Source organism: Neomonachus schauinslandi, chromosome 12 (genome assembly GCF_002201575.2).
Source record: "Neomonachus schauinslandi chromosome 12, ASM220157v2, whole genome shotgun sequence".
Lineage (NCBI taxonomy): Eukaryota > Metazoa > Chordata > Mammalia > Carnivora > Phocidae > Neomonachus > Neomonachus schauinslandi.
In genome coordinates, this window is record NC_058414.1 from 84,853,017 (window position 1) to 84,866,440 (window position 13,424).

At 37.1% G+C, this 13,424-nt stretch overlaps 1 protein-coding gene across 1 annotated transcript in view; it reads left to right on the forward strand.

Moving 5' to 3' along the window:
- MKLN1 (muskelin 1) overlaps positions 1–12,924 on the forward strand; it is a 165,456-nt gene extending 152,532 nt beyond the window's left edge. The window contains exons 17-18 of the mRNA XM_044920189.1: positions 2,127–2,181; positions 12,517–12,924. Of these exons, the coding sequence (XP_044776124.1) occupies positions 2,127–2,181; positions 12,517–12,638 (177 nt within the window). The 3' untranslated portion in view covers positions 12,639–12,924. The remainder of the gene's footprint in view (positions 1–2,126; positions 2,182–12,516) is intronic.
- Positions 12,925–13,424: the final 500 nt, after the last annotated feature.

The following is a 13,424-nucleotide window of genomic DNA, read 5'->3' on the forward strand; positions in this document are numbered from 1 at the left end:
GACCAGTGATACACCACCCTGACAGAATAAAGGAGGAAAACCACAGATCATCTCAATAAGTGAAGAATAAGCATTTGACATGATTAAAAACGCATTCATGATTTAAAAAAAAAAAAATTCTTAGCAAACTAGAAATGAAAAGAAACTTCCTAAATCCCATACAGGGCATCTATGAAAAATATAACAACTAGTACTATACTTAATTGTAAAACTCTTTCCCTAAAGATTATGACAAGGAAAGGATGTCTGCTGTCAGTAGACACCCTCTATTCAGCATTGTGCCAGAAGTTGTAGCTAGTGCCATAAGAAAAAGAAATAAACAGCATATGGATTGGAAAGGAAAATTGTGTGTAGATCACATTATTGTGTACATGGAAAACCCCATGTAATCTACAAAACAATAATACTAAGATAAGTAAATTTAGCAAGATTACAGAATACAAGGTCAGTAGAAAAAAAAACAATTATTTTTATATTAGCAATGAACAATTAGAAAATGAAAATTTTAAACCTGTTTATATTAATGCCACAATAAATATGTAGTAATAAGTCTGTTGTAAGAAATAAATGGAGAGAGATACCACATTTTATGGATTGAAAGACTAAGAATTGTTAAGATGCCCATTCTCCCCAAATTGGTTTTTAATTTAATGTAGTCCCTATCACTATTATGGCAAGTTTGGATTTCTTTGTTGTTGTTGAAAAAAATAGGCAAACTGATTCTAAAATTTGTATGGAAAAGCAGAGGCCCTGAACAAGTCAAAACACTCTTGAAAACAGAAAAAGTTAGAGGTTTCATACCACCTGATTTCAGGGTTCTGTATAAGCCACAATAATCAAGTGGTACTGTGGTACTGGCTTAGGGATAGACAAATAGATCAGTAGAACAGAACAGAGTTCAGAAGTAGACCCACATGTATGTGGTCAGTTGATTTTTTGGCCAGGATGCCAAGTCCAATGGGGAATTGGTAAGTCTTTTTAACAAATGATACTGATATCTCAACCCCTGTCTCACACAAAAACTGATTTAAGATGGACCTAAATATAATATCTAAAACAATAAAACTTCAAGGAGAAAACATCTTTACAACCTTGGGATAGACAGATTTCTTGGACATGACAAAGGCAGTAACCATAAAAGAACCATAAAAAAAGAACCATAAAAGAAAAAATATGGGGGCATGTGGGTAGGAAGTCGGTTAGGTGTCTGACTCATGATCTGGGGGTTGTGAGATTGAGCCCTGCTTTGGGCTCTGCACTGGGCATGGAGCCTGCTTGGGATTCTCTCTCCCTATCCCTCTTCCCCTTCCCTCCTCCCCCCCCACCCTGCCACCTGCAGTCTCTCTCAAATAAATAAATAAATCTTTAAAAAATCTTGATAAGTTGGGATTTCAACAGAAGTAAAATTTCATAAAAAACATTAGAAAAATAGAAAAGCAACAGACTAAATAATACTTGTAATAGATATATATGACAGAGGACTAATAATACCCAGAATATTTAAAAAACAAACACAGATTTTAAATTCTTCCTTTTGTTCCCTTTTTCCTAACTCTTGCTTAGATAATTCCTCTAGGATATTTGTCCAGTTTCTGGCCTTCAAAAGACCACTCGTCAGGGCTTACAAATATTAATGTGATTGATACCTGAAGTTTTAAAGGCTGGAAGCACAGGTATAAAATACATCCTGAGGAATCAATGGTATCAACCACTTAGGTCTTACAAAGTGCTAAGTAATTCCATTGAGATTCTACTCATTGGTCTACTCTCTTCCTTTAATATACCTATTTTCCAGCATCCTCATTCAAGATAAAGATGAATAGTTCTCCCAAATTAAATACCGTAATTCTAAATATTCTCAATTTCAGTTAACCTGTTGTTTGTTCACAATACATACTTTAATAAATTTTAAAAATAAAGTAATTCCAAGACTTGGTCCAGTATTTTGTAAAGCAGTCCAGTAGAAAAATCAGCATATTCTTTAATCTAAATGTAGTGTTCTTGCTACTATTTGGTGAATAGACTTAGGCAGCACATGTGCAGAGACATACAGTGGCTAATAAATGGTGTGTTATTTTTCTCTAATATGCTTAACCAGCTAATTTGCTTCTATTTTTCTTTTACAGTTTCAGCTCCTAGCTTCAGCTCTGTTCAAATCTGGTTCAGATTTTACAGCTCTAGGTAAGTATTCCAGTGTAGTTTATCCAGCTTAGATGCCCTAGCTTTGGGGAATTGGGTTTTGGTTTCTTTTAAATGAAACATCAGGTGAGATGTTCATCTAAACAAATGGAGCAAGTTTCAAGGTAGCATGCAAAACTTCTAATAACCTGCTACAAAGTTATTTTCCATGCATCAGTCACCAGTTCCTGGGTTAGTTTGCAGTTCCTATTACACCAGTTGCTAGGTTGTTAGGCAAACATGGCAGTAGAAGCATGATCAAAATAAATTAACTTGTATAGCATTGTTTTGGAATGTAGGCTGTGAATTACTGGTACAGTTACTATGAGATAACACTTCTTGTTTGAATGATTTTTTCTCTGTTTGTTCTTTGTGGAGTTGTGTCGGATCAACAGATTGGTGATGGGGTAGGCAGTGAAAAAAATGTTTTGAGCTCTGAGAAAATGCATTATCTCTTTCCTGAAAATGGGAATTTTTGTGTGCTGTTATCTTAATTGTTTAAGATAGATTCTACTTGAAACTCTGGTGTTTCTCAGACACCCCAGACAGGGGCATCAGTCTTCATTTAGAAATACTCTCATTTGGTATTAATGAATTATTAAAGTAAGCTAGACTGTAGTGAAGTGGGGAATTCGTAGAAGTGCCACAACCCAGAGCTTCATTCAGGTCAATTTTTAAGAATCTTTTCATTAGGATAAGTCATTATGATAGCTTTACTTTTTCAACAAGATTGTAGGCTTTTGAAGTATGGGAATTTCCAGCTTTCCTCTTGTCATTGTAAAATACAGTCACACTGTGAATGCTTATTAATTCCATTGATGCCAGTGCTATTACTGTTTGCCTTAACATTGAGCAGTAATACTGAAATTTTCCAGAATATGTAATACAGATACTACTCTTTATCTCTGGAATAAAATAACATTTTGGAATATCAATTTAATTTCTTCATTGTTTGTCCTTTTGTCTCCTAAAGGTGAACCATACCTCAAAGGAAAAAACAGAGCATATATAATTCTGGTGTTTTTCAATGAGATGGGAAAGAATAGGAATTTTCCTTGGAGTCTTGCCCTTTCTTGTTCCATAACCAGTAATTGAGGCTTCTCCATTGGTCTAGGCAACTCTAGTTCTGAGTTCTAATTCCAGAATACATAGGATTCCACAGGGCAGGACTGAGCAGACTGCCGTAAAACATAGGTTCTCTGATAATTAAGATAATCATTTACCACGATTCCATACACATAAATGTCTTGAGGCTAATAGAGATCTTAACCTTGTGATGGAGAACGTAGGCATAAGCATTATTTTAGAAAGTCCATACCCTTGTGAATTTCATCATTTGAAACAGAGATTTTGTGATACATGAATTAGGAGCCTGGCACGTAGATACTTTGAATAAACATGTGCCTTGTTATGTATGGATACCACAGCCCAGAGCCATTATTTTTATTTTATTGGTGGGCAGCACTAAAATGTCTCTGGCTGACTTATATGTAGCCTTTATTTATTTATTTATTTTTTAAAGATTTTATTTATTTATTTGACAGAGAGACAGCGAGAGAGGGAACACAAGCAGGGGGAGTGGGAGAGGGAGAAGCAGGCCTCCTGCTGAGCAGGGAGCCTGATGCAGGGCTCAGTCCCAGGACCCTGGGATCATGACCTGAGCCGAAGGCAGACGCTTAACAACTGAGCCACTGAGGTGCCCCATAGGTAGCCTTTAGAACTAGAATTTCTTGGCAGTAACTTAAATACGTTAGGCTGGTGTCAGCAAATATTTTACCTTTAACTTAACTCCTTTCTTCGGTCTCTGCCCTATTCACTGCCAGGTAATATATTTTATCATAAACAGTTTGTCTTACTTGGGTTCCAAGCAAACCTCAGATAACACTGAGGACAATACAAACAATAGAAAAAAATACAAAAAGAAAATTCCTATGGGTTTTTATTTCCTACCTTCTCTGAAGGGAGGCAGTATCTTTAGTAGTTAAGAGTTGAGAATGTAGGAGAGCTGTTAAGAGTCAGAATCTAGGTTCAGATATCAGCTTTGCCACTTGCTAATTTCAAAAGTGACCTTGAGCAAGTCACCTTTTTTTTTTTTAAGATTTTATTTATTTATTAGAGAGAGACACAGCAAGAGAGGGAACACAAGGAGGGGGAGTGGGAGAGGGAGAAGCAGGCTTCCTGCTGAGCAGGGAGCCTGATTCAGGGCTCGATCCCAGGATCCCGGGACCATGACCTGAGCCGAAGGCAGACGCTTAACGACTGAGCCACCCAGGCGCCCCAAGCAAGTCACCTTTCTAATAATTAATTTCTCTATCTCTATAAGATGGAGGTAATAAGAGTACTTACCTCAAGTTGTTGAGAGAATTAAATGAAATAATTATGGAAAACAGCACAATAAAACAGTACGTGTTCCATTCAGGGTACTATTATTATTATCTCCCTTAAAAATGTCATCTTGGAGCACCTGGGTGGCTCAGTTGGTTAAGCGTCCAACTCTTCATTTTGGCTCAGGTCATGATCTCAGGTTCATGAGACTGAACCCCACATGTGGCTCTGCACTCAGCAAGGAGTCTGCTTCTCTCCCTATCCCTCTACATCTGCCCCCCAGCCCCCCTTTACACCTCCGCTCATGCGCATGCACACACACATGTTCTCTCTCTCTCTGAAATCTTTTTTTTTTTTAAAGATTTGAAACCAAATGGGTTATTCCATGTATATATGTATACATTTTTTTATTTTTTTAATTTTATTTATTTATTTGACGGAGAGTCACAGCGAGAGAGGGAACACAAGCAGGGGGAGTGGGAGAGGGAGAAGCAGGCTTCCCGCTGAGCAGGGAGCCTGATGCGGGGCTCGATCCCAGGACCCTGGGATCATGACCTGAGCTGAAGGCAGACACTTAACAACTGAGCCACCCAGGCACTCCCATGTATACATTTTTTAAAAAGATTTTTATTTTAATTTAAGTCATCTCTACACACAATGTGGGACTTGAACTGACAACCCCAAGATGGAGAGTCACAAGCTCTACTGACTGAGCCAGCCAGGTGCCCCTAGATGTATACATTTTTCATGTACAGATAAACTAAATATTTCATTTTCTAAATTCTCCAAAAATACTTGCCTCCACCAAACTTTCTGACTGACTTCCTTCAGAATTGTTTATCTTAACCTTTTACTGAAAGTTAAATGAAAGTATTTATTAGTGTCCTATGTAATTTAAAGAATCGGGCACCTGGGTGGCGGTTACATGTCTGCCTTTGGCTCGGGTCATGATCCTGGGTCCTGGGATCGAGCCCCGCATTGGGCTCCCTCCTCAGCAGGGAACCTCCTTCTCCCTCTCCCTCTGCCTGCCACTCCCCCTGCTTGTGCTCTCTCCCTCTCTCAATGTCAAATAAATAAATAAAATCTTAAAAAAAAAAAAAAGAATTAAAAAGATGGAAAATGATTTACAAATAGCTGGCTGGCATTATCTTAGTTTTGAAAAATGACCGACATCAGAGGAAAACAACCTCTGGGGATCTTTAATTTAGAGCTTCTGGTGGCTATGGGTACTTTTAAACTTGAACTCAGACATTTTGCTAATTTTTAGAGCTGTGTCTTGTTTTCAGAAAGTATGCACTGAAGCAATTTAAGCATATTTTCAGCAAGGTATGTGACAAATAGGAAAAATCTGGTCTGTAGTACATATTGCCTTTTTTGATCTTCACACCTCTTTTTAGGACTTTTAGAGTCCAAATATGTGCAAAATATGAATTCAGACAGATGTTTAAAACATTTTATGCCTAAAGTAGTTCTTTTTGTCATTGTGTTGACATTTGTGAATGAGGAGCCTTAAGAATTTCGCAGCATTTGCTATGCCCTTTTAGCCTTTATACTTTTGCTATATCCACCAAATTTAGATTTCAGCAAGATACTTTCTTCAGCCTCTTGTCTGTAGCCCACATGTTTACAGGTACTTTTTATATAACAGTAAGTTTATTATTAGCAATAGAAAGGATCAACAAACTTGTGTCCAGGAGAAAAATGAGAATTCTTGCTATTTCTTCTTTACCAGAAGTAGGGAACATTACCTAGTCAGTGTGTTAAGTTAAAAGTATATTCCTAGGGGCACCTGGGTGGTGCAGTCGGTTAGGCATCCGACTCTTGGTTTCACCTCAGGTGGTAATCTCAGGGTAAGATTGAGCCCTGCGTGAGGCTCCTTGCTCAGCGTGGGGTCTGCTTCAGATTCTCTCTCCCTCTTCCTCTTCCCCTCCCGCTCATTCTCTCTCTCTCTCTCAAATAAATTAAATAAATCTTTTTTTAAAAGATTTTATTTATTTGACAGAGAGAGAGGGAACACAAGCAGGGGGAGTGGGAGAGGGAGAAGCAGACTCCCTGTTGAGCAGGGAGCCCAATGCGGGGCTCGATCCCAGGATCCTGGGATCACGACCTGAGCCGAAGGCAGACGCTTAACGACTGAGCCACCCAGGCAGGCGCCCCTAATTAAATAAATCTTAAAAAAAAAGAGAGAGAAAAATATATTCCTAATAGGTCACTTTTGTTTTTAGAGCAGTCATTGTCTTCAGTGATGGTAGTAGTGATAAAGCGATAGCTGTTATTTATTGACACTTACTATGGGGCCAAGTACTATTTCAAGCACTGTACATGTCTTGACTCATTTAATCTCCATAATAACCCAATGAAGTAGTTACTATTATGATCCCCTTTTATATTGGAAGAAACTGGGGCACAGAGACGCTTAGGTAACTTGCCCATGAATAGTACTAATGAATAGCAAAACTAGGATACAGACTTTAATAGTATGGCTTCAGAGCTCACTCTCTAAACCAATATACTACTTTTCATTGAGCTTTACCAGTGTCTGCTACTCTTGAGTGATTAGGTCCTCATTCCATTTTATGATGAAAATGAAGTGAGAGACACACTGATTAGGAGTATGAGATTTAGAATCTCCATTACCTTTTTTGTCCTAGCTCTGCCATTTAATTAGTCATGTTACCGTTGATGAGTTTCCTAGTGCCTACCCCTTTTCAATGTATTTTAAAAAAAAAAACAAAAAACTTTGACTACAGATAAAGCTTAAGGTTCTCCTTAAACAACTTTCTTCAATCTCTGTCTCTTCTGAAGTGTAATCGTTCATATCTGGCAGATTTACATACACACACAACTACATACACAGACCTACAAATACAGTGATTCTCTTTATTTACAGTAGTTACATTCTGTAAAGTCACAAGGAACTGAATTAGTGAATACAAAACCATTTCTCCTATGGGACATACAGAGTTAGGTTCCTTATATAATTGATTAATTAACATTGCACGAACCTTATCAAACACATGTATTTCTCCATAAGGCACATCATGGCCTTTTTCAACCTAGGAACACTAGATAGCACTTCAGCACTATGCTTGGGGACCATTTTAAGCAGTGAAGTCACAACAAAAAGCACAAAAATGTGAAAAATATGACACCAGTAGATTGAAAAGGACACTTGTTTATAGTATGAGAGGTGTTAAAAGAAGGCAGAGCATCACCCAGTTCACCCTTGGCTGACAGTGTGTGCCTTTGCTGATTCAAATGTTTACTGCTCTCCACATGTCTGTGAATGACCACATCGTGCCACAAGTATTGATTTGGGGGTTACAGGTACATTTTAGTGGGTAGGCAAATGCACAACTAAGGAATCTGCATAATAAAGATGGACACACTTTAACGTCTGAGCCACCCAGGCAGGTGCCCCTAATTAAATAAATCTTAAAAAAAAAGAGAGAGAAAAATATATTCCTAATAGGTCACTTTTGTTTTTAGAGCAGTCATTGTCTTCAGTGATGGTAGTAGTGATAAAGCGATAGCTGTTATTTATTGACACTTACTATGGGGCCAAGTACTATTTCAAGCACACAAACACACACAGATGTATAGTTTTGTGTGTTCTGGTTTTATTTATTATGCAATGTAAAATACGTATTCTACAACATAACGTTTTAAAATTTGATGTGGCTTGGAGATGTTTGCAAGAAACTACACTAGATCTATTATATTCTTATTAAGTAATACATGGTATTCCATAATAGGATCTACCATAATTTAAACATTTATCTAATGATAGTGTGAATTTCAATTTTCTCATTGGTAAATGGTGAATAAAAGTAAAACATGTTCAGATGGTAACCACACTTACCATGGGGAGCATTGAGTAATGTATAGATTGTCAAATCAAAATCACTATGTTGTACACCTGAAAGTAATATAACATTGTATGTCAATTATATATACTCCAATAAGAAAAAAATTAAGTCAAAAAATAAATTAAACATGTTCTTTTAAGGGTTAAATGAACTTGGCACACTGCCTACAATTTAAGCCCTCAGTGAATATTAGTTAACAAAAATAAATAAATGGGTTTTGGAGTCAGATAGACACGGGTTCACATTCCATTCTCTTCCTTCACCAGCTGTGAGATCTTACTAAGTTACTGAATATCCCTGAGTTGTCTCATCTGAAAGGGGAGTTTACGATAACTGCTTCATTAGTTTTTTATAAGAATGAAATGTGGTCAGGGTCGCATGGGTGGCTCAGTCGGTTAAGCGTCTGCCTTCGGCTCAGGTCGTGATCCCAGGGTCCTGGGATTGAGTCCCGCATCGGGCTCCTTGCTCAGTGCGGAGCCTGCTTCTTCCTCTGACTGATGCTCCCCCTGCTTGTGTGTGCGTTCTCTCTCTCTCTCTGACAGATAAATAAAATCTTTAAAAAAAAAAAAAAATGAAATGTGGTCATATATAAAGTACCTAGCACAGAGTAGGAACTCAGTGTTTCCCTCCCTCTTAAATCATTTAATCTCATGAAAATGTGTTTACTTCATTTGATATTACTTCATTAGGATACATAGGTACTTCATTAGTAATATATTAGTAAATACATAGGTATTACTTCATTAGAGTATTACCACAGAATCAGTATCTTCTCTTAAAAATAAAACCTATTATGACATTTTTATGATTATAGAAAGTAAATAAAACAAGGGGAAAACCCTAAAGTTGACTACAGACAGTTGGTAATATTACCACACAATAGGGGGAAAAAAAGAGAGAAACCTTTTCAGTACAATGCTACAGTGCTTAGACTATACTCTTAGTGAGATATAGTCTAAAGACAAAGCAAAGAAATCTTGGCTTTTTGTTGGTAGTGGTATGGATATAGTAATTCTGGAACATGTTTTGTATGTATTTTACATTGAACAAATGAGTAAATACGATGATGTTCTAGAGAGTCAGTTTTCCTAGTGGGAGAAAGGAGATACTGTAAATAGGGAATAGGATTAAGGAGAGGAAGAATCCTGTAGAGTTCTAAAAAAATGGGAATCATCAATAAAATAACAAACTCATAATTTTGCTTTAAAAACAGCTGTGTATATAATATGTGTGCACATATGTGTACAGGCCTAGAAACACCACCACCCTTGGCAATTAACACAACTGATCTTTAATTCTTAATGTCACTCACCACTAAAAGGAATTAGGGCTCCTTGAAAAAAATGGCTGATTCCAGAGCTGTGTAAAGATGAGCTTGGATATCTTGCTCTGCCAGGAAGTAAGGAAGTGCTCAAAAATTAATGGGAACATTAAAAAAGACACAGAAACGAGCTCAAAAGAGCTCTTGCTGGCCAAAACTGGGACAATATGAGTATTAAAATGAATAATGACAGTAATAAATATGATATATTAAACAAGAAAAGGATCCATGAGTACATACTCATGCAAACAAATAAAATGGAGGAAAAGCTCTTCATAATTAGTGTCAGTCAACAAATGCAGAAGGAATTGTAGAGTTAGGAAAACACCATCGGTGTTTTGTTTTAGCAAGATATAATTGTTTTAAGCAAGAATCATCAGTGAAGGCTGATATCATTGGGTTCAGGTCTGTTGGGGAATAGGATATTCACACAGTCTCAAATTGTCTTCTTGTCAATATTTTACTAATTGCTGGAGGTGCCTGAGTGACTCAGTCTATGGAGCGCCTGACTCTTGATCACAGGTCTTGATCTCAAGGTTGTGAGTTAGAGCCACGTGTTGGGCGAGGAGCCTACTTAAAAAAAATTTTTTTTAAATAAAATATTTTACTAATTGCAGTGGTAGAAAACAACACCTTCACATTAGAGAAATCTGGCCATACCAGCTTAATCAGGTGATCACAGTTAACATTGGGACGAATGGATAGCATGTGCCTCCCGACATGATGCAGTGGGAAGCACACAGTATCACTTTTGTAGTATTCTTGCCAGAACTGCGTAAATTCAATCTGATTACAAGGAAGCAGTCAGACAACTCAAATTCAACACATTCTACAACTCTGTAACTGCTCTGAACTTGTCAAGGATATCAGTATCATAAGAAACAGAGGCTGAGGAACTATTCCAGGCCAAAGAAAACTAATACAGTGTTTGATACTGGATTGAGTTTTAGATGAGTAGGGAAAATGACTATAAAAAAGATTATTGGGACAAAAATGTTAAGTTTCCTAAATTTAATATATAGTGGTTATTTAAGTGATGTTCTAGGTGAAATGAACTCAAGTATTTAGGGGTGAAAATGTCTACAATTTACTCCCAAATCATTCTACAAAAAAAGTATGTATAGGGTACAAACACAGAGAGAGAGAGAATGAGAACACATGTGACAAAATGTTAACAACTGAGTAATCTAGGTAAGGGTATATGAGTTTTTGAGGTACTATTCTTGAAACTTTTCTAGGGGTTTGAATTTTTTCAAAATTTTAGAAAACTCCGAGAAGCATAAAAAAGAAAAAAAAAAAATCTCATTATTCAGAGATAACCTTTGTTTACATTTTGGAGTATTTCCTTCCATTCATTTCCATGATAGTTCTTAATTAAATCTTAAGCTCCAAAGAAGTAAACATTTGCCCTCAAACTTAAAATAATAGTAAAAAAAATTTTTTTAATAAAAAGGAATGTACCTTTCTTGAGGCATTGTTTATTTTCCTTCCAGGAAACTGGTATCCTTGGCAATGTTCTGTTCTGTTCATGTTCTTTACAAGAGTAAAAAACAGAGTGTACCTAAAACTGTATTGTAAGTTGAATGAAAATTGGTCCAATTTGAAATAATTTTCACTGAGTATCATGGCATATATAACTTTCTGGCACTATTTCTGTGTCTTATGGTACTCAGTAGGGCTCTCATGTCTCAGCCATTTCACGAACGGGGAAATCAGAACACTACTTTGTTTATTTTATCATTTTCCTACTTCATACGTACATAAGAAATTTGAAGAAGCTTAAAACAATATACAAGCTGACGAAAGGAAGGAAGCATCTCACTGAATATTCCTTTGGCTGGAATAAACTTGAAAATTAAATGTTTACTAGAAGTTAAAGGGGGGAAATATCCTTTAGTTCCATGGTCCCCACCTTTTAAGAATGTCATCCACTTTCTAATGTTTATCTGGATAAAAGTAGTTCATTGCTCTCTCTCTCACATGACGTGTGCCTGGCCGAGAGCCTGGTGCATAGTACCGTGAATGTATGGCATTTACTATGTGCCAGGGACTGTTCCACGTTACTGTACATGTATTTCTTTCCAGTTCTCTGAGACTACTTCCAGCTCTCAGGACCTTAATGATTTTAGACCACCTTCTAAAGAAAGTGATTTTAGTATATTTTTTGTTTTGATTTTATTGTATTTTTTTAAGATTGATTTATGAGAGAGAGAGTGGGGGAGGGGCAGAGGGGGAGGGGCAGAGGGAGAGGGACAAGCGGACTTTGTGCTGAGCACTGAGCTCAACACAGGGCTCGATCCCAGGACCCTGAGACCATGACCTGAGCCAAAACCAAGAGTTGGATGTTTAACTGACTGAGCCATCCAGGCGCCCCGATTTTATTGTATTTTTATTACAAAAAAAAAAAGTTTAGCGGGTCAGAAGCATTATAAAGTCAGAAAGAGAGGAGTGAAAATGCCTCAGTGGACTAGAAGAGGAAAATGCTTGTAAGGAAAAGAAGAGAAATCGCTATTAGTTACTAAGGTGCCAGTCATTAGAACAGGTGCTTCTCACATAATTGCATTTAATATGCACAGTAACGCCACGAAGTAAACAAGATTAACACAAATTTACAGCTGTGGAAACAGTAACAGGCTGATTCACTTACCTAAGATCACCCCACTGGCAGGTAGTAAAACTGGGTTCAAGACTCATGTCTGTCTCATTTTAAAATCAGATTTGGGTTTGGTTTTTCCATTATACATTGCTGCTTTTCTCAACTGGCTTCTCTGTTACATGTTTTAGGCACAATGGATGAGTTTCTTTGTATTTCTCCTTTACCAGGCTTTTCTGACGTGGATCACACCTATGCTCAAAGAACTCAGCTTTTTGACACCTTAGTAAATTTCTTTCCTGACAGCATGACTCCCCCTAAAGGCAACCTGGTAGATCTCATCATGCTGTAACTGGAGAGCTGCTGGACAGCAATGCAGAACAGGAGTCTGCGTTCAGTATTTTGGAGTGCAACTCTGTTGACCGACAATTAGGCTGCCGTGATCGAGGACTGCACCAGAATTTTGAAGGGATCTTTACTGTCACAAGTTTTAACCCTCTTCCTTCATACCCCACCTCAGCCCCTTTCTCCTCATCCTGTTCCTGAATTAGGTTAATAAAGTGAAATTGGTATTATTTCCATTTAAATATATTTTTTTTTTTTCTTACTTTAACTTTTAAGAACGAATGAATATAAAAGAAGAAATAATCAGGCAGTTTACCCTTTTCTGATTTTTATTTCATTTTTATAAAATTGGGGCAAATAAGCACTATTAACAGACTCAGTGCTAGAAAGAAGAATGGGGTTTTGTTGTTGGCTGGTTTGGCCTCGCCCCTTTCTCCTCCTTTCCCATTTCACTTTGTCTCGCATCACACAACTGCTTGTAAGTGGTGTCACTTGTTTACCTCTTCACTTCATTCTTAAAAGTATATAGTTCTGTAGGGCAAATGATGTATGTTAAAGTGATATATGTGTCTCTGTTGACTAGAGTCTTGTATTACATTAAACAGTAGAAGGAACAGAGGGCTCAAATTTATGCTCCTTGTCATAAAACTAAAAAATGAAACCCAAGATTGATCCAGGTACTGAGATTGGTATATAGTATTTCTATAATGATATATTTTGTAGTGGATATTACAATAGCTTTGAGTCACAGAAACCTTAAACTGAGGAGAATATAGTTCAGAACCTTTAAGAG